We start from the raw sequence: 21,970 nt of genomic DNA, 5'->3' as shown, positions 1-21,970 counted from the left end.
CCATAGAGAGGACAAAAGAGACACCAACTCAGAGAGTACAGGGACTGGGGAAGAGACAGCTCAGGGATAGGGAGACTGCAAGGAAAGAGAAGAGACCATCACTAGGATAGAACTGAGGCTGAGAGTGCTCAGAGTATAGTGTGTAGAGAGAGACAGCTGACAGAGAGTCACATAGTAATAGAGAGTCACATAGTGATAGTCATAGTGAGAGACAGAGGGTCACATAGTGATAGTCATAGTGAGAGACAGAGGGTCACATAGTGACAGACAGGGAGTCACATAGTGATAGAGAGTCACACAAGGAGAGACAGAGTCACATAGTGATAGAAAGTCACACAAGGAGAGACAGAGTCACATAGTGATAGAGAGTCACAAAAAGGAGAGACAGAGAGTCACATAGTGATAGAGAGTCACACAAGGAGAGACAGAGTCACATAGTGATAGAGAGTCACAAAAAGGAGAGACAGAGAGTCACATAGTGATAGAGAGTCACACAAGGAGAGACAGAGAGTCACATAGTGATAGAGAGTGACATAGTGATAGGTGACAGATCACAGCGTAAGACCATAGAGAGAGAACAGAAGAGTGGCTAAGAGAGTGCTCCCAAGTACTCGTCTAGAGAGAGATACAGAGACCTTCCATACTGGACAGATAAGAGACAGTCAGTGCAGACCCGGATAAGCAGGAGAGATCCATGTGCAGTGGGTAGTGACTATGCACTGCTAGGTGTCCAGGAGAGGACCCAGAATGAGACATCCGGAAAGAGTGCACTAGACCGAGAGACCGCACACATCTGAGAGGAGAATGAGACCACAGAGAGTAAGATGAGAGCGCTTGTGTCCCCCCTGTCCCCGTCTGTTCACTGTAGATTTCCTGCCTTGTCACCCGGTTATTACGTGTTTTTTATGCCCTTTTTCTATAAACGTCTTGTATTGTAGCTTCTATATGCATCAGTTTCCTAAGCCAGAATTGCAAAACTACAACTCCTATCCTGCCCTGACAGCCGAAGGCAAGATGGGAGTTGTAGTTTTGCAACCGCTGTGAAAGCCACAGGTTGGGGGGGGGGGGGGGGGGGGGACGCTGATGCTAATGGAAAAAGCTAGAATGTTCTTCTGTAAAGGGTTAACAAGCCATATTTTGTCTTGGCAACTAAGGGTTAATGCAGAACAAACATTGTATGGCTTGGGGGGGGGGGGGGGGGGTAGTTGAAGTTAATTTGAACTGTAAATCCAGTGTGAGGGTAGTGGGTTAATGCAAAGGAACAAAGTAGTTAATTTGTCCTACTGTATAAAGGGTTAATGCACCATCTAATGTAGCACGCAACAGGTTAACACTGTGACCTGGGAAGCACTGGGACTTATAAAATTGTGCACAGTAAGTCAGAGGTGAATGGGACAAGGAGATAAATGTCTAGCAATGCAGTATGACAAGTACCTTAGGGTGCCGGATAAGGGGTTAATGCCACATAAGGTGATGTAGATGCGGTGCGTGTTTACTTTCTGGCTGTTAAGAGGTTAATGCTATGGCTGTTCACATATAGGCTGTCACGCATGACATAAAGGGTTAATAGGGTGATGCATGATGCGTGTGCACTTTCTGGCAGGTAATGCTGTAGCCATCATGTAGGACATATAGGGTTAATAGATGATGTGTATGTGCGGTGTGTGTTCACTTTGTGGCAGGTAAGGGGTTAATGCTATGGTGGTTCACATATGACATAAAGGGTTAATAATAGGGGGATGTATATGTGCTGCGAATGTTTACTTTCTGGCTGGTAAGGGGTTAATGCTATGGCTGTTCACACATGAGCTGGCACGTATAACATATAGGGTTAATAGGGTTATGTTTATGGGTGTGCGTGCTCACTATTGGTCGGTAAGGGGTTAATGCTGTTGCTGTCATGTATGACATATAGCAGTGGTCTCCAACCTGTGGACCTCCAGATGTTGCAAATCTGGATGACATATATGACATATGGATGACATATATGACATATAGCAGTGGTCTTCAACCTGCAGACCTCCAGATGTTGCAAAACTACAACTCCCAGCATGCCCAGACAGCCGTTGGCTGTCCGGGCATGCTGGGAGTTGTAGTTTTGCAACTTCTGGAGGTCCGCAGGTTAAGGACCACTGACATATAGGGTTAATAGGGTGATGTATATGTATGGTGCCTGTTTACTTTCTGGTAGATAAAGGGGTTAATGCTATAGTAGCTTACATATGGGCAGGAGGGTATGACATAAGGGGTTAATAGGGTGATGTATATGTGCGGTGTGTGTTCACTAGTTGGCAGGTAAGGGGTTAATGCCATGGCAGCTCACATATAGGTTGGCAGGAATGACATAAAGGGTTAATAGGATGATATATCTGTGCTGTGTGTGTGTGTTCACTTTTTGGCAGGTAAGGGGTTAATGCTTCGGCGGCTCACGTATGGGCTGTCACGTTTGACATAAAGGGTTAATCAGGCGATGTATATGTGCGGTGTGTGTTCACTTGTTGGCAGGTAAGGGGTTAATGCTATGGCAGCTCACATATAGGTTGGCAGGAATGACATAAAGGGTTAATAGGATGATATATCTGTGCTGTGTGTGTGTGTGTTCACTTTTTGGCAGGTAAGGGGTTAATTCCATGGCAGCTCACATATAGGTTGGCAGGAATGACATAAAGGGTTAATAGGATGATATATCTGTGCTGTGTGTGTTCACTTTTTGGCAGGTAAGGGGTTAATGCCATGGCAGCTCACGTATGGGCTGTCACGTTTGTCATAAAGGGTTAATCAGGCGATGTATATGTGCGGTGTGTGCTCACTTACTAACAGGTAGCTCGTAAACTAGTTGTGTGTTTTACCTGCGCGGTTAATGGGTTAAAATGTAAAGATTCCAAAGTAAGTATAGGGTTAATGGAGCAGCAGTGTTTGGCAGATTAGGGGTTAATGAGACTCCGCTGTGGTCGAGGATGGGTTAACAGGTCAGGCACTGTGATCTTGTTTCCAGTCACTTGACATGGGATAAAATTAGTTGTAGCCGGAGGGAGGTAAATAGAAGCGGGACAGAGCGCCCCTTGTCTGCTGATGAGGGAACTGCATTCAAAGGGAGAAGGAAGTCACCAGGAGATGCCAAGATGCCCATGTCACAAGCATTATATGTCAATGACTAATAGCCTCTGCTGGTATATATATATATGGGCAAAGACATCCCATATCATCTCTCTGCTTGTTTATAGGGAACGTTAACCATGGCACAGACATGCCGCCTGGCAGTGCCAACACTTTTCTTCTTTGTGCCCCTCCTGCTGTGGCTAGCAGGCCCCACGCACGGGTACAAGCCAGTTATCTTGGTCCATGGCCTTTTTGACAGTTCTGCCAACTTCAAGTATCTGGTGGAGTTCATCAACAAGGTAAGAGGAGGGGGCACTGATGTGTAAGGGGTATGGAGTGTATTATAGGAGATGGAGAAATAAGGGCTGGCACAGCTGGTACTCCTGAGTGAGGGGAGGCTGGCACATGTGATGTGAGTATGAGAGGGGAGGCTGGTACTGCTGGTGTGTGTATGAGAGGGGAGGCTGGCACTGCTGGTGTGTATATATGAGAGGGGAGGCTGGCACTGCTAGTGTATATATGAGAGGGGAGGCTGGCACTGCTGGTGTGTATATATATGAGAGGGGAGGCTGGCACTGCTGGTGTGTATATATGAGAGGGGAGGCTGGCACTGCTGGTGTGTATATATGAGAGGGGAGGCTGGCACTGCTGGTGTGTATATATGAGAGGGGAGGCTGGCACTGCTGGTGTGTATATATGAGAGGGGAGGCTGGCACATGTGATGTGAGTATGAGAGGGGAGGCTGGCACTGCTGGTGTGTATATATGAGAGGGGAGGCTGGCACTGCTGGTGTATATATATGAGAGGGGAGGCTGGCACTGCTAGTGTATATATGAGAGGGGAGGCTGGCACTGCTGGTGTGTATATATGAGAGGGGAGGCTGGCACTGCTGGTGTGTATATATGAGAGGGGAGACTGGCACTGCTGGTGTGTATATATGAGAGGGGAGGCTGGCACTGCTGGTGTGTATATATGAGAGGGGAGGCTGGCACTGCTGGTGTGTATATATGAGAGGGGAGGCTGGCACTGCTGGTGTGTATATATGAGAGGGGAGGCTGGCACTGCTGGTGTGTATATATGAGAGGGGAGGCTGGCACTGCTGGTGTGTATATATGAGAGGGGAGGCTGGCACTGCTGGTGTGTATATATGAGAGGGGAGGCTGGCACTGCTGGTGTGTATATGAGAGGGGAGGCTGGCACTGCTGGTGTGTATATATGAGAGGGGAGGCTGGCACTGCTGGTGTGTATATATGAGAGGGGAGGCTGGCACTGCTGGTGTGTATATATATGAGAGGGGAGGCTGGCACTGCTGGTGTATATATATGAGAGGGGAGGCTGGCACTGCTGGTGTGTATATGAGAGGGGAGGCTGGCACTGCTGGTGTGTGTATATGAGAGGTGAGGCTGGCACTGCTGGTGTGTGTATGAGAGGGGAGGCTGGCACTGCTGGTGTGTATATATATGAGAGGGGAGGCTGGCACTGCTGGTGTATATATATGAGAGGGGAGGCTGGCACTGCTGGTGTATATATGAGAGGGGAGGCTGGCACTGCTGGTGTGTATATGAGAGGGGAGGCTGGCACTGCTGGTGTGTATATATGAGAGGGTGGCACTGCTGGTGTGTATATATGAGAGGGGAGGCTGGCACTGCTGGTGTGTATATATGAGAGGGGAGGCTGGCACTGCTGGTGTATATATGAGAGGGGAGGCTGGCACTGCTGGTGTGTATATATGAGAGGGGAGGCTGGCACTGCTGGTGTGTATATATATGAGAGGGGAGGCTGGCACTGCTGGTGTATATATATGAGAGGGGAGGCTGGCACTGCTGGTGTATATATATGAGAGGGGAGGCTGGCACTGCTGGTGTATATATATGAGAGGGGAGGCTGGCACTGCTGGTGTGTATATGAGAGGGGAGGCTGGCACTGCTGGTGTGTGTATATGAGAGGTGAGGCTGGCACTGCTGGTGTGTGTATGAGAGGGGAGGCTGGCACTGCTGGTGTGTATATATATGAGAGGGGAGGCTGGCACTGCTGGTGTATATATATGAGAGGGGAGGCTGGCACTGCTGGTGTGTATATATGAGAGGGGAGGCTGGCACTGCTGGTGTGTATATATATATGAGAGGGGAGGCTGGCACTGCTGGTTTGTATATATGAGAGGGGAGGCTGGCACTGCTGGTGTGTATATATGAGAGGGGAGGCTGGCACTGCTGGTGTGTATATATGAGAGGGGAGGATGGCACTGCTGGTGTGTATATATGAGAGGGAGGCTGGCACTGCTGGTGTATATATGAGAGGTGAGGCTGGCACTGCTGGTGTGTATATATGAGAGGGGAGGCTGGCACTGCTGGTGTGTATATATGAGAGGGGAGGCTGGCACTGCTGGTGTGTATATGAGAGGGGAGGCTGGCACTGCTGGTGTGTATATGAGAGGGGAGGCTGGCACTGCTGGTGTATATATGAGAGGGGAGGCTGGCACTGCTGGTGTGTATATATGAGAGGGAGAGGCTGGCACTGCTGGTGTGTATATATGAGAGGGGAGGCTGGCACTGCTGGTGTGTATATATGAGAGGGGAGGCTGGCACTGCTGGTGTGTATATATGAGAGGGGAGGCTGGCACTGCTGGTGTGTATATATGAGAGGGGAGGCTGGCACTGCTGGTGTGTATATATGAGAGGGGAGGCTGGCACTGCTGGTGTGTATATATGAGAGGGGAGGCTGGCACTGCTGGTGTGTATATATGAGAGGGGAGGCTGGCACTGCTGGTGTGTATATATGAGAGGGGAGGCTGGCACTGCTGGTGTGTATATATGAGAGGGGAGGCTGGCACTGCTGGTGTGTATATATGAGAGGGGAGGCTGGCACTGCTGGTGTGTATATATGAGAGGGGAGGCTGGCACTGCTGGTGTGTATATATGAGAGGGGAGGATGGCACTGCTGGTGTGTATATATGAGAGGGGAGGCTGGCACTGCTGGTGTGTATATATGAGAGGGGAGGCTGGCACTGCTGGTGTGTATATATGAGAGGGGAGGCTGGCACTGCTGGTGTATATATGAGAGGGGAGGCTGGCACTGCTGGTGTATATATATGAGAGGGGAGGCTGGCACTGCTGGTGTGTATATATGAGAGGGGAGGCTGGCACTGCTGGTGTGTGTATATATGAGAGGGGAGGCTGGCACTGCTGGTGTGTATATATGAGAGGGGAGGCTGGCACTGCTGGTGTGTATATATGAGAGGGGAGGCTGGCACTGCTGGTGTGTATATATGAGAGGGGAGGCTGGCACTGCTGGTGTGTATATGAGAGGGGAGGCTGGCACTGCTGGTGTATATATATGAGAGGGGAGGCTGGCACTGCTGGTGTATATATATGAGAGGGGAGGCTGGCACTGCTGGTGTATATATGAGAGGGGAGGCTGGCACTGCTGGTGTGTATATATGAGAGGGGAGGCTGGCACTGCTGGTGTGTATATGAGAGGGGAGGCTGGCACTGCTGGTGTATATATATGAGAGGGGAGGCTGGCACTGCTGGTGTATATATGAGAGGGGAGGCTGGCACTGCTGGTGTGTATATATGAGAGGGGAGGCTGGCACTGCTGGTGTGTATATATGAGAGGGGAGGCTGGCACTGCTGGTGTGTATATGAGAGGGGAGGCTGGCACTGCTGGTGTGTATATATGAGAGGGGAGGCTGGCACTTCTGGTGTGTATATATGAGAGGGGAGGCTGGCACTGCTGGTGTGTATATATGAGAGGGGAGGCTGGCACTGCTGGTGTGTATATATGAGAGGGGAGGCTGGCACTGCTGGTGTGTATATATGAGAGGGGAGGCTGGCACTGCTGGTGTGTATATATGAGAGGGGAGGCTGGCACTGCTGGTGTGTATATATGAGAGGGGAGGCTGGCACTGCTGGTGTGTATATATGAGAGGGGAGGCTGGCACTGCTGGTGTGTATATATGAGAGGGGAGGCTGGCACTGCTGGTGTGTATATATGAGAGGGGAGGCTGGCACTGCTGGTGTGTATATATGAGAGGGGAGGCTGGCACTGCTGGTGTGTATATATGAGAGGGGAGGCTGGCACTGCTGGTGTGTATATATGAGAGGGGAGGCTGGCACTGCTGGTGTATATATATGAGAGGTGAGGCTGGCACTGCTGGTGTGTATATGAGAGGGGAGGCTGGCACTGCTGGTGTATATATATGAGAGGGGAGGCTGGCACTGCTGGTGTGTATATGAGAGGGGAGGCTGGCACTGCTGGTGTATATATATGAGAGGTGAGGCTGGCACTGCTGGTGTGTATATATGAGAGGGGAGGCTGGCGCTGCTGGGGTGTATATATGAGAGGGTAGGCTGGCACTGCTGGGGTGTATATATGAGAGGGGAGGCTGGCACTGCTGGTGTGTATATATGAGAGGGGAGGCTGGCACTGCTGGTGTGTATATATGAGAGGGGAGGCTGGCACTGCTGGTGTATATATATATGAGAGGTGAGGCTGGCACTGCTGGTGTGTATATATATGAGAGGTGAGGTTGGCACTGCTGGTGTGTATATATATGAGAGGTGAGGCTGGCACTGCTGGTGTGTATATATGAGAGGGGAGGCTGGCACTGCTGGTGTGTATATATGAGAGGGGAGGCTGGCACTGCTGGTGTGTATATATGAGAGGGGAGGCTGGCACTGCTGGTGTGTATATATGAGAGGGGAGGCTGGCACTGCTGGTGTGTATATATATATGAGAGGGGAGGCTGGCACTGCTGGTGTGTATATATGAGAGGGGAGGCTGGCACTGCTGGTGTGTATATGAGAGGGGAGGCTGGCACTGCTGGTGTGTATATATGAGAGGGGAGGCTGGCAGTGCTGGTGTGTATATATGAGAGGGGAGGCTGGCACTGCTGGTGTGTATATATGAGAGGGGAGGCTGGCACTGCTGGTGTGTATATGAGAGGGGAGGCTGGCACTGCTGGTGTATATATATGAGAGGGGAGGCTGGCACTGCTGGTGTGTATATGAGAGGGGAGGCTGGCACTGCTGGTGTATATATATGAGAGGTGAGGCTGGCACTGCTGGTGTGTATATGAGAGGGGAGGCTGGCACTGCTGGTGTATATATATGAGAGGGGAGGCTGGCACTGCTGGTGTGTATATGAGAGGGGAGGCTGGCACTGCTGGTGTGTATATATGAGAGGGGAGGCTGGCACTGCTGGTGTGTATATATGAGAGGGGAGGCTGGCACTGCTGGTGTATATATATATGAGAGGTGAGGCTGGCACTGCTGGTGTATATATATATGAGAGGTGAGGCTGGCACTGCTGGTGTGTATATATATGAGAGGTGAGGTTGGCACTGCTGGTGTGTATATATGAGAGGTGAGGCTGGCACTGCTGGTGTGTATATATGAGAGGGGAGGCTGGCACTGCTGGTGTGTATATATGAGAGGGGAGGCTGGCACTGCTGGTGTGTATATATGAGAGGGGAGGCTGGCACTGCTGGTGTGTATATATATGAGAGGGGAGGCTGGCACTGCTGGTGTGTATATATATGAGAGGGGAGGCTGGCACTGCTGGTGTGTATATATGAGAGGGGAGGCTGGCACTGCTGGTGTGTATATATGAGAGGGGAGGCTGGCACTGCTGGTGTGTATATATGAGAGGGGAGGCTGGCACTGCTGGTGTGTATATATGAGAGGGGAGGCTGGCACTGCTGGTGTGTATATATGAGAGGTGAGGCTGGCACTGCTGGTGTGTATATATATGAGAGGGGAGGCTGGCACTGCTGGTGTGTATATATGAGAGGGGAGGCTGGCACTGCTGGTGTGTATATATGAGAGGGGAGGCTGGCACTGCTGGTGTGTATATGAGAGGGGAGGCTGGCACTGCTGGTGTATATATATGAGAGGGGAGGCTGGCACTGCTGGTGTATATATATGAGAGGTGAGGCTGGCACTGCTGGTGTGTATATATATGAGAGGGGAGGCTGGCACTGCTGGTGTGTATATATGAGAGGGGAGGCTGGCACTGCTGGTGTGTATATATGAGAGGGGAGGCTGGCACTGCTGGTGTGTATATGAGAGGGGAGGCTGGCACTGCTGGTGTATATATATGAGAGGGGAGGCTGGCACTGCTGGTGTGTATATGAGAGGGGAGGCTGGCACTGCTGGTGTATATATATGAGAGGTGAGGCTGGCACTGCTGGTGTGTATATGAGAGGGGAGGCTGGCACTGCTGGTGTATATATATGAGAGGGGAGGCTGGCACTGCTGGTGTGTATATGAGAGGGGAGGCTGGCACTGCTGGTGTGTATATATGAGAGGGGAGGCTGGCACTGCTGGTGTGTATATATGAGAGGGGAGGCTGGCACTGCTGGTGTATATATATATGAGAGGGGAGGCTGGCACTGCTGGTGTGTATATATATGAGAGGTGAGGTTGGCACTGCTGGTGTGTATATATGAGAGGTGAGGTTGGCACTGCTGGTGTGTATATATGAGAGGTGAGGCTGGCACTGCTGGTGTGTATATATGAGAGGGGAGGCTGGCACTGCTGGTGTGTATATATGAGAGGGGAGGCTGGCACTGCTGGTGTGTATATATGAGAGCGGAGGCTGGCACTGCTGGTGTGTATATATATGAGAGGGGAGGCTGGCACTGCTGGTGTGTATATATATGAGAGGGGAGGCTGGCACTGCTGGTGTGTATATATATATGAGAGGGGAGGCTGGCACTGCTGGTGTGTATATATATATATATGAGAGGGGAGGCTGGCACTGCTGGTGTGTATATATGAGAGGGGAGGCTGGCACTGCTGGTGTGTATATATGAGAGGGGAGGCTGGCACTGCTGGTGTGTATATATGAGAGGGGAGGCTGGCACTGCTGGTGTGTATATATGAGAGGGGAGGCTGGCACTGCTGGTGTGTATATATGAGAGGGGAGGCTGGCACTGCTGGTGTGTATATATGAGAGGGGAGGCTGGCACTGCTGGTGTGTATATATGAGGGGAGGCTGGCACTGCTGGTGTGTATATATATGAGAGGTGAGGCTGGCACTGCTGGTGTGTATATATATGAGAGGTGAGGCTGGCACTGCTGGTGTGTATATATGAGAGGGGAGGCTGGCACTGCTGGTGTGTATATATGAGAGGGGAGGCTGGCACTGCTGGTGTATATATATGAGAGGGGAGGCTGGCACTGCTGGTGTGTATATATGAGAGGGGAGGCTGGCACTGCTGGTGTGTATATATGAGAGGTGAGGCTGGCACTTTGTGTTCCGGAGGCTGGCACTTTGTGTTCCGGAGGCTGGCACTTTGTGTTCCGGAGGCTGGCACTTTGTGTTCCGGAGGCTGGCACTTTGTGTTCCGGAGGCTGGTGCCCGTGCTGAGTTGGGTGATGAAGTTGTTCAGGTGGTGCGGTAACCGCGTCTTGTGTCTGATCTGTAACTGTGGACAATGAGTAAACCGGAACCTTCCGTCCTGACTCCCTTTTTCCTTTCCTGCCCACAGTCTCACCCGGGCACCAACATCTCCGTGCTGGACTTGTTTGACCACAGGGCGAGTCTCCAGCCTCTCTGGAAACAGGTCATGGGATTTCGGGAGGCCATCTACCCCATAATGCAGAACGCAGGGAAGGAAGGCGTGCACCTGCTGTGCTACTCCCAAGGTGAGGACTACTGTACCCAGCATCATCCAGAAGTCATGGCCACCTTCCCTGGACCCATGTTTGCCCGGCTTGATATTCCCATACCCCTGGACCATCTGATGGTGGGCACCAGCACAGCCTATGGGGTCCCCAACCCAATCCTCAAGGCCACCAACATTCTAGGTTACTTCATTGGAATAGAATAGGGAAAAGTTAAAATCCTGGACTATTGGTGGCCTCAAGGACCGGGTTGGGGACTACCATGTCCGCTAATGTGAAGAAGCGGCCATCTTGGCCACAGCAATCTTCTAAGAACTCTTTATGACTAGACACTTTACAGCAGTGGTCTCAAACTGTGGCTCTCCAGATGTTGCAAAACTTCAACTCCCAGCATGCCCAGACAGCCAAAGGCTGTCCGGGCATGCTGGGAGTTGAAGTTTTGCAAAAGGGAAGCCTTGATTTACCTTTCATGATCAGTGTGGATCCTCTGGAGGAGGCAGACAGGTGTTTGGCTGTCCAGGCATGCTGGGAGTTGAAGTTTTGCAAAAGGGAAGCCTTGATTTACCTTTCATGATCAGTGTGGATCCTCTGGAGGAGGCAGACAGGTGTTTGGCTGTTCGGGCATGCCGAGAGTTGACTTTTTTCAAAAGGGAAGCCTTGATTTACCTTTCTTGATCAGTGTGGATCCTCTGGAGGAGGCAGACAGGTGTTTGGCTGTTCGGACATGCCGAGAGTTGACGTTTTGCAAAAGGGAAGCCTTGATTTACCTTTCATGATCAGTGTGGATCCTATGGAGGAGGCAGACAGGTGTTTGGTTGTTCGGCATGCTGAGAGTTGACGTTTTGCAAAAGGGAAGCCTTGATTTACCTTTCATGATCAGTGTGGATCCTCTGGAGGAGGCAGAAAGGTGTTTGGCTGAGAGTTGAAGTTTTGCAACATCTGAAGATCCACACTTCAAGACCACTGCTTTACAAGGTGCCGATAGAAGGGGAGAAGCTCTCATCTTACACCCCCCCCCCCCTTTCACATCGATGGGTCTGAGTGAGTGGTCCGTACTGGACCTTGTACCGTTGTTTCTCTTGGCAGATATTATTGATTAGCCACATCAATTGTTATTTGCTTATCCATTCTATGGTTTGTTTTCCTACCAATGTTCCCCTGATGAACCCCGCATTTGCTCCTATTATCTACATTGGAATGGGAGGGGGAAACACGTCGGGACTCAGATAAATTGGTTGTGTGACGCAATCCGCTCTTCTGTTGTGTAGGAATTTACATCGATAATCTTGGTGAGGATTCAGCATTGGGACAGTCTATTGTTAACCCTTCCGTCCCCACCTTACTTGTGTACCTTGCTTTATTTTTTTTTCTATGTTGTTGCTATCAAAATTTGAGGATGTTTTTTTTTTTTTTTTAAAGGTTACAATTAAAGGGGTACTCCGATGGGAAAACATTTTTTTTTTTTTTTTTTTTTATGAACTGGTGCCAGAAAGTTAAATAGATTTGTAAATGACTTCTATTAAAAAATCTTTACCCTTCCAGTACTTTTTAGCAGCTGTATGCTACAGAGGAAATTATTTTCTTTTTTTAATTTATTTTTTGTCTTGTCCACAGTGCTCTCTGCTGACACCTCTGTTCATGTCAGGAACTGTCCAGAGCAGAAAAAAAATCCCCATTGCAAACCTATGCTGCTCTGGACAGTTCCTGACACGGACAGAGGTGTCAGCAAAGAGCACTGTGGACAAGACAAAGAGAATTCAAAAAGAAAAGAATTTCCTTTGTTGTATACAGCTGCTAAAAAGTACTGGAAGGGTAAAGATTTTTTTATAGAAAAAAATATAAAAATAATGTTTTCCACTGGAGTAACCCTTTAAAGGTTATGCTTTAAAGAGCTAATACTGTGAATTCTGTTTAAGTTGGTTCCTAATGTATCAGTACATCCATATAATTCTTCAGAGATGGCACCGGTGCCCTAATAATGCCCAGCACACGTGAGGAGTAGACCCGGCCGTCTCTCGTAGACAGGGGCATGTTTCTCCATCACATGCCGGCTCTGAGACATCCAGTTCTTCAGGGTAATTCCATTCCTACCACCTCAGTCAGGACATATGGATCCGCCCTGACACGTTGATAACTCCACCTCCCAGTAGCACGCACTGCCGGTCCTGATTATAACGTATGTCAGTAAAGTAGATGTCTCCTTAAAGAGTCATCTGACAGCTGCTTCCTTCTCTGTGATAGACAGGAGGGTTGCGTCATGGCGGGGCCTCCTCCTCAGCCGGCTGCATGGTTCACGTTCTGCCCTGACCACGTCCTGGGTCTACACAAATTACCCATAGTTGGATTCCACCCTTCAAATTGTATTGTTTTTCACTATATATGAATTGTTAGATGAGAGCTTCTCCCCTTCTATCGGCGCCTTGTAAAGCAGTGGTCTTGAACTGTGACCCTTCAGATGTTGCAAAACTTCAACTCCCAGCATGCCCGAACAGCAAAACACCTTTCTGCCTCCTCCAGAGGATCCACACTGATCACGAAAGGTAAATCAAGGCTTTCCTTTTGCAAAACTTCAACTCCCAGCATGCCTGAACAGCCAAACACATTTCTGCCTCCTCCAGAGGATCCACACTGATCAGGAAAAGTGAATCAAGGCTTCTATTTGGCAAAACTTCAACTCTCAGCGTGCCTGAACAGCCAAACACCTGTCTGCCTCCTCCAGAGGATCCACACTGATCATGAAAGGTAAATCAAGGCTTCGCTTTTGCAAAACTTCAACTCTCAGCATGCCTGAACAGCCAAACACCTGTCTGCCTCCTCCAGAGGATCTACACTGATAATGAGAGGTAAATCAATGCTTCCCTTTTGCAAAACTTCAACTCCCAGCTTGGCCCTGGCAGACAAACGCCTGTCTGCCTCCTCCAGAGGATCCACACTGATCATGAAAGGTAAATCAAGGCTTCTCTTTTGCAAAAATTTCAACTCTCAGCATGTCTGAACAGCCAAATGCTTGTCTGCCTCCTCCAGAGGATCCACACTGATCATGAAAGGTAAATCAAGGCTTCCCTTTTGCAAAACCTCAACTCTCAGCATCTCCGAACATCCAAACACCTGTCTGCCTCCTCCATAGGATCCACACTGATCATGAAAGGTAAATCAAGGCTTCTCTTTTGCAAAACTTCAACTCCCAGCTTGCCCGGACAGCCGTTGGCTGTCCGGGCATGCTGGGAGTTGAAGTTTTGCAACATCTGGAGGGCTACAGTTTGAGACCACTGCTGTAAAGTGTCTAGTCATAAAGAGTTCTTTGGTTTGCTGTGGATTACAGGGGAAAAACAATACAATTTGAATTGTTAGCCCCTTGTTACATCTCTCACTTGATAAGGGTATGTTCACACTACGGAATTCCCGCGCTGTGAACTTAACATTAGTGTGAATGCGTTTCCGCGAGACCTGTTCACACTGCTGAATTCCCGCGGCGGACAATTCCGTTGCTGAAATTGTTCGGCGCAAAGAAAGAACATGTTCATTCTTTGTGCGGAAGTTCGCGAGCACTGCATAGCCGTCAATGGTGACAGCGCAGTGCCGCGCGGTCCTACCGCCGCTGTCGGCTGCCAGGCTGAATCTCCGCTCGCTGCCAGGCTGAATCTCCGAGCGGAGATTCCGTTCACACTCTGTAGTGTGAACATACCCAAAGTCTCGTGCCCGTTCAGCGTTGGAGATAAAGGGCCGACCAGCGCGTGGTCACCATTACCGCGCTCTTTTCCTCAATCTTTCACCTATATCATCTTTTTGGCATTTGATTCATACAGTCTGTCTCTCTATCTCTCAGGAGGACTGATCTGTCGGGGGCTTCTGGAGACCATACCAGACCACAACGTAGACACCTTCATCTCATTGTCTTCACCTCAGATGGGCCAGTATGGAGGTGAGAAAGAAGAAAGTGATGTGTTCCGGCCATCGTTCTTACCATTTTTTCTTCCTTATTTAGTTTGCCCGCTTTTTTGTTTTTGTTTTGCCTTTTGATTTATGACACCTTTTGGCATCACCTCCCCCCAGTCTGACCTTGCTGCTACTGCTTCCCCTCCCCTCCCTTTTTACTTGGTACAGTCCAAACCCTATCTTGGTGGTATTTGTAGAAGTAAAACCATAAATACAGAAATGAGAAAAAAATACCTATAGTATCTATAGTATCTACAGCTATCACGCCCCCTTCCGTAGGCTTGCATTGAGGGGCGGAGCGTGACATCACACGGGGGCGGAGGCGTGACGTCACACGCCGCCCACCCTGTAGCCGCCGGTAATCAGTCCTGGAGCGAACACGCTCCGGGGACTGATTACAAACGGGGTGCCGCGTGCAAGATCCTGGGGGTCCCCAGCGGCGGGACTCCCGCAATCAGGCATCTTATCCCCTATCCTTTGGAACGGTTTAGGAATATGAAATCCGTATGAAACCATATGCACAATACTATAAATAATCTATATGTGGTGAATATATACGGCTTTGAAACAGTAAACAAAACTATGGTAGGATCTGATTTTTTGTTCAGCAAAAAACCTGACCGAACCGCCAAACCGTACAAACCGTGACAAACCCCATTCATTATTTCAGTGCGGTTTTTGAATGTGGGTCTGTGGATACGGCTACAAATACGGTTTTATACAGTTTTATAATATTTGAAAGGAAAGAGAAATCCAGCGCAGGATGGACGCAGTGAACGAGTCCTTTAAATTCCATAAAATCAACGATACAGGTTGTGCTGTACAGAGTCACGCATAGCGGGCGTGTACCACCCTTAGTCATACTGAAAGGAATAGATTCCGTATTCTTAAATAGGAGTAATGTGACGGGACATTAACCCCTTACAAACCCAACTGTGCGTGACATAGAAGAAAACAAGAACAGATATGAAATATATTTATTAATATATAAATATGTGTGTGTGTGTGTATATATATATATGTGTGTGTGTGTGTGTATATATATATATATACACACACACACATGTATATTAATATATAATATATCACATTAAATAAAATGAAATATATTCAACTACAAACCCTGGACAAACTGATTGAACTGAGGCTATAAGAATAAAACATAGTTACATAGTTCATAATTTTGAAAAAAGTCCAGAGTCCATCAAGTTCAACCTATAACCCTAATGAGTCCCTACTGAGTTGATCCAGAGGAAGGCAAAAAAACCTCATACTCCCTGAATCAATGTTCTGTCCCTATAAATCTAGCATCCATAACCAGCAATGTTATTATTCTCCAAAAATGCATCCAGACCTCTTTTATATTCTTTTACAGAGTTCCCCATGACCACCTCCTCAGGCAGAGAATTCCACAGTCTCACTACTCTTACAGTAAAGAACCCCTGTCTGTGCTGTAGTCCTCCCATTCCCCGTATTACTCTGGTTGCCGTCTTTGAACCCTCTCCAGCTCCACTATATCTTTCTTGTACACTGGTGCCCAGTACTGTACACAGTATTCTATGTGTGGTCTGACCAGTACTGTACACAGTATTCTATGCGTGGTCTGACCAGTACTGTACACAGTATTCTATGTGTGGTCTGACCAGTACTGTACACAGTATTCTATGTGTGGTCTGACCAGTACTGTACACAGTATTCTATGTGTGGTCTGACCAGTACTGTACACAGTATTCTATGTGTGGTCTGACCAGTACTGTACACAGTATTCTATGTGTGGTCTGACCAGTACTGTACACAGTATTCCATGTGTGGTCTGACCAGTACTGTACACAGTATTCTATGTGTGGTCTGACCAGTACTGTACACAGTATTCCATGTGTGGTCTGATCAGTACTGTACACAGTATTCTGTGTGGTCTGACCAGTACTGTACACAGTATTCTATGTGTGGTCTGACCAGTACTGTACACAGTATTCTATGTGTTATCTGACCAGTACTGTACACAGTATTCTATGTGTGATCTGACCAGTACTGTACACAGTATTCCATGTGTGGTCTGACCAGTACTGTACACAGTATTCTATGTGTGGTCTGACCAGTACTGTACACAGTATTCTATGTGTGGTCTGACCAGTACTGTACACAGTATTCTATGCGTGGTCTGACCAGTACTGTACACAGTATTCTATGTGTGGTCTGACCAGTACTGTACACAGTATTCTATGTGTGGTCTGACCAGTACTGTACACAGTATTCTATGTGTGATCTGACCAGTACTGTACACAGTATTCCATGTGTGGTCTGACCAGTACTGTACACAGTATTCTATGTGTGGTCTGACCAGTACTGTACACAGTATTCTATGTGTGGTCTGACCAGTACTGTACACAATATTCTATGTGTGGTCTGACCAGTACTGTACACAGTATTCTATGTGTGGTCTGTCCAGTACTGTACACAGTATTCTATGTGTGATCTGACCAGTACTGTACACAGTATTCTATGTGTGGTCTGACCAGTACTGTACACAGTATTCTATGTGTGGTCTGACCAGTACTGTACACAGTATTCCTTGTGTGGTCTGACCAGTACTGTACACAGTATTCTATGTGTGATCTGACCAGTACTGTACACAGTATTCCATGTGTGGTCTGACCAGTACTGTGCACAGTATTCTATGTGTGGTCTGACCAGTACTGTACACAGTATTCTATGTGTGGTCTGACTAGTGATTTGTAGTGTCAGTATTCTTGTTTTTGAGGACATTATCCCATTTTATATTGTTACTAGCTGAATACCCGGCGTTGCCCGGTTTTTCCTTCCTAATCCTTGTTGGGGAGGAAAATAAACAAAGGAGGAAGCTTTTGACTTCATATCCCAACCTCATATATTGTTGTCATATCCCAACCTCACATCCCGTCCTCCTATCCCGTCCTCCTATCTTGACCTCCTATCCCGTCCTCCCATCTCGTCCTCATATCCCGACCCGTAATATGTGTACCAGGTATTGAAATATCTCCAGCCGTACGGAAGTTATGTGAGAACATACATTTCCCATTGATTTCCATGGGAATTTAAACAAAACCCCAACCCTCACAAATGGGGGTAGTTAAGGGTTAAATTAACTATCCTATATTTTAAGTGGATATATAAGTAACATGTGACCAAGTATTCTGGAAATATCTCCAGCCATTTGGAAGTTATGCAGTAACATATATTTTCCATAGACTTGTATGGGACTTTAAACATAGGCCCCGCCCCTGGCAAATGGGGGTGAGTAAGGGTTAAATCACCTATCCTATGTTTGTTGATGACATATAAGTAACATGTTTCATGTTAATATCTTTAGCAGTTTGGAAGTTTTTGTGGAACATACATACATACATACATATATATACACACACACACACACGTTGAGTTTTATATATATATATATATATATATATACTAGCTGAGTACCCGGCGTTGCCTGTTTTTTCCTTCCTAATCCTTGTTGGGGAGGAAAATCAACAAAGGAGGAAGCTTTTGACTTCAAATCCCATCCCCATATATTGTTGTCATATCCCGACCTCCTATCCCGTCCTCCTATCTCGACCTCCTTTCTCAACCCCCTATCCCGTCCTCCTATCTCCTCCTCCTATCTCCTCCTATCCCGTCCTCCTATCCCGTCCATCCTGTCCTCCTATCTCGACCTCCTATCCTGACCTCCCATCTCCACCTCCTATCGCAACCTATCGCAACCTCCTATCTCAGCCTCCTATCCCGGCCTCCTATCTCGACCTCCTATCCCATCCTCCTATCTCGACCTCCTATCTCGACCTCCTATCTCGTCCTCCTATCCCATCCTCCTATCCCGACCATCCCGTCCTCATATCCCGACCGGTAATATGTGTACCAGTTATTGAAATATCTCCAGCCGTACGGAAGTTATATGAGAACATACATTTCCCATTGATTTCCATGGGACGTTAAACAAAAACCCCGACCCTCACAAATGGGGGTAGTTAAGGGTTAAATTAACTATTCTATATTTTAAGTGGACATATAAGTAACATGTGACCAAGTATTATGGAAATATCTCCAGCCATTTGGAAGTTATGCAGTAACATATATTTCCCATTGACTTGTATGGGACTTTAAACATAAGCCCCGCCCCTGGCAAATGGGGGTGAGTAAGGGTTAAATCACCTATCCTATGTTTGTTGTTGACATATAAGTAACATGTGGCCAAGTTTCATGTTAATATCTTTAGCCGTTTGTACGTGATGCTGGAACATACATACATATACATACACACACATATATACATACATACATACATACACATATACATACACACACACACATACATATATATATACACATACACACATATATATATACACATACACACATATATACACAAACATATATACACACTCACACGTTGAGTTTTATATATACAGCAACAGAAGAATACAGCAGCACACTGCCAGCACAAGGATATAGATGAAACATGAACATGCAGATAAAACATGGAGACTATACAGCTATGGTGTAATAGATGCAAATGTGAAACTATGAGATAGTGAGGCACTTAGCTCGCAAATTTGTCTCCGCCGGCGGTCAAATAGCTTGGACCGTCCCACCACGATAAGGTGGCCTCATTGCGACGGACCCTACACTGTGAATATGCCTCTGTAGTCCAGGTCCATATAATAGTTTGGTATCAACTAAAGTGCTGGCTGACTTATTCTTTGTGAGTTTTATATATATATATATATATATATATATATATATATATATATATATATATATATATATATATATATATATATGGGCTTCTCTGAGTTGGTCAAACTTTGCCTTCCTAAAGTTCATTGTTTTTGTGGCCCCTCAAGAGATTCCCTTATTGAAGAACAAGTTATAATGTATTATATTATGATCACTATTTCTTAGGTGTTCTTCTACCTGCACATTAGTTACTCTGTCAGGTCTGTTGGTTAATATTAAGTCTAGTAGGGCGCCCCCTCTGGTCAGGTCTGTTGGTTAATATTAAGTCTAGTAGGGCGCCCCCTCTGGTCGGGCCCTGCACCATTTGGGACAGATAATTGTCTTTAGTTATAGTCAGAGACCTGATTCGTTTATGAGATTCACAGGTCTCAGTCTCCAGTTTATATCAGGATAGTTATAGTCTCCATTATTATCACCTCGTTCTGATTTGCTGTTTATTTGCCTCAGTAATTGATCTTTTGTCTCTTCCATTATGTTTGGTGAATTTTATTATTTTTATCTCCATATATTTCTACCCATAATGCCTCCACATATCGTTTCCCTCCCGTATATCCTCCCGCAGTGCGGCCTTCAGACTGGACTTTACATAAAGACAAACTCCTCCCCCTTTACGTTTGTCCGTTCGTTCCTGAATAGACTATAACCCTGTATGTTACCGCCCAGTCACAGCTATCGTCCAACCAAGTCCTTGTTATACCCGCGAGGTCATAATCCTCCTCAGACATCAACCGCTCCAGGTCATCAGTTTTATTGGTCAGACGTCTGTCATTAGTCATCATGCAATTCAATGGTGAATGTTTTTCTAACCCCTCCCCCCGCTCCTATCCATATTAACTATTCTAACCCCTCCCCCCCGCTCCTATCCATATTAACTATTCTAACCCCTCCCCCCGCTCCTATCCATATTAACTATTCTAACCCCTCCCCCCGCTCCTATCTCTATTAACCTAACCCCTCCCTCTGCTCCTATCCCTATTAACTATTCTAACCCCTCCCCCCTACTCCTATCCCTATTAACTATTCTAACCCCTCCCTCTGCTCCTATCCCTATTAACTATTCTAACCCCTCCCCCCTACTCCTATCCCTATTAACTATTCTAACCCCTCCCCCGCTCCTATCTCTATTAACCTAACCCCTCCCTCTGCTCCTATCCCTATTAACTATTCTAACCCCTCCCCCCGCTCCTATCCCTATTAACTATTCTAACCCCTCCCTCTGCTCCTATCCCTATTAACTATTCTATCCCCTCCCCCCGCTCCTATCCCTATTAACTATTCTAACCCCTCCCCCACTCCTATCCCTATTAACTATTCTAACCCCTCCCTCCGCTCCTATCCCTATTAACTATTCTAACCCCTCCCTCTGCTCCTATCCCTATTAACTATTCTATCCCCTCCCCCCGCTCCTATCCCTATTAACTATTCTAACCCCTCCCTCGGCTCCACCCCCAGGTACATTGATAAGTCCCCCCTCTCTATCTACACTATCTTCCCCCTCTATGTTGTAGGTTCCCTCCCCCCCAGTCCCTAGTTTAAACACTCCTCCACCCTTCTAGCCATCTTCTCCCCATTGAGGTGCAGCCCGTCCCTACGGTAGAGCCGGTATCTGACAGCGAAGTCTCCATGTTCTCCATGAACCCAAACCCCTCCTTCCTACACCAGCTTCTGAGCCACTTGTTTACCTCCCTGATCTCCCACTGCCTCTCTGGTGCGGCTCGTGGTACAGGGAATATTTCAGAAAATACTACCTTGGAGGTCCTTGCCATAAGCTTGCGGCCTAAGTCCCTGAAATCATTTCTCCACCTACCTCTTACTTTGTCATTGGTGGCAATATGTACCAAGACTGCTGGGTCCTCTCCAACCCGCCCAGCAACCTGTCACCCCGATCCGCGATGTGCCGAACTCGAGCGCCAGGAAGACAACACACTGTTCGTCAATCCCGGTCTTTGTGACAGATCGCCCTGTCTGTCCCCCTAATAATTGAGTCCCCCACTACCAGTACCTGTCTGGCCTGCCCTGCACTCCCCCTCTCTCTATACTGGAGCAGACACCCCCCTGGTGGTCAGAGGCAGTATCTTGCTGCAGTACTGCTAGCTCTGTAATGGCATCCCCCTCATCTGCCAACCGGGCAGACTTGTTGGGGTGTCCAGATCAGGACTAGCCTCCCTGACACTTTTCCCTCTACCCTGTTTTCTAACTGTAACCCAGCTAACTGCCTGACTGTCCTGCCCCTCCGTCCCACTATCCTCCCCCACCTCTACCCCAGAGAGTACCTGCTCAGTGAGCAAGAGACTCCTCTCCAGGTTGACAATGCGTCTGTGTTGCCAGCTGCTCCTCTAGATCCAGGATCTGGGCTTCTAAATGAACGACTCGCACAACAATATGCACCTCAAACGCTGTTCAAGGATTGTATACATCGCGCAAGATGCACACTGGACTGGACTGCATATTCCAACATGGAGACCATACTAGATTTGGGGATTGCAAAAATTTACAGTAAAAAAAACATCAAATATTTCAATTGAACTCCCTGA

General features: G+C 47.7%; 1 protein-coding gene across 1 annotated transcript in view; it reads left to right on the top strand.

Moving 5' to 3' along the window:
- The first annotated feature begins 264 nt into the window (after window positions 1-264).
- Window positions 265-21,970, top strand: part of PPT2 (palmitoyl-protein thioesterase 2) — a 35,962-nt gene continuing 14,256 nt past the window's right edge. Inside the window, exons 1-4 of the mRNA XM_056538444.1 lie at window positions 265-819; window positions 3,225-3,398; window positions 10,592-10,748; window positions 14,554-14,649. Of these exons, the coding sequence (XP_056394419.1) occupies window positions 805-819; window positions 3,225-3,398; window positions 10,592-10,748; window positions 14,554-14,649 (442 nt within the window). The 5' untranslated portion in view covers window positions 265-804. The remainder of the gene's footprint in view (window positions 820-3,224; window positions 3,399-10,591; window positions 10,749-14,553; window positions 14,650-21,970) is intronic.

Source organism: Hyla sarda, chromosome 9 (genome assembly GCF_029499605.1).
Source record: "Hyla sarda isolate aHylSar1 chromosome 9, aHylSar1.hap1, whole genome shotgun sequence".
In the NCBI taxonomy this organism is placed as follows: Eukaryota; Metazoa; Chordata; class Amphibia; order Anura; family Hylidae; genus Hyla; species Hyla sarda.
The sequence above is the reverse complement of the archived record's forward strand: the minus strand, read 5'-3'. Positions and strand labels throughout refer to the sequence as shown.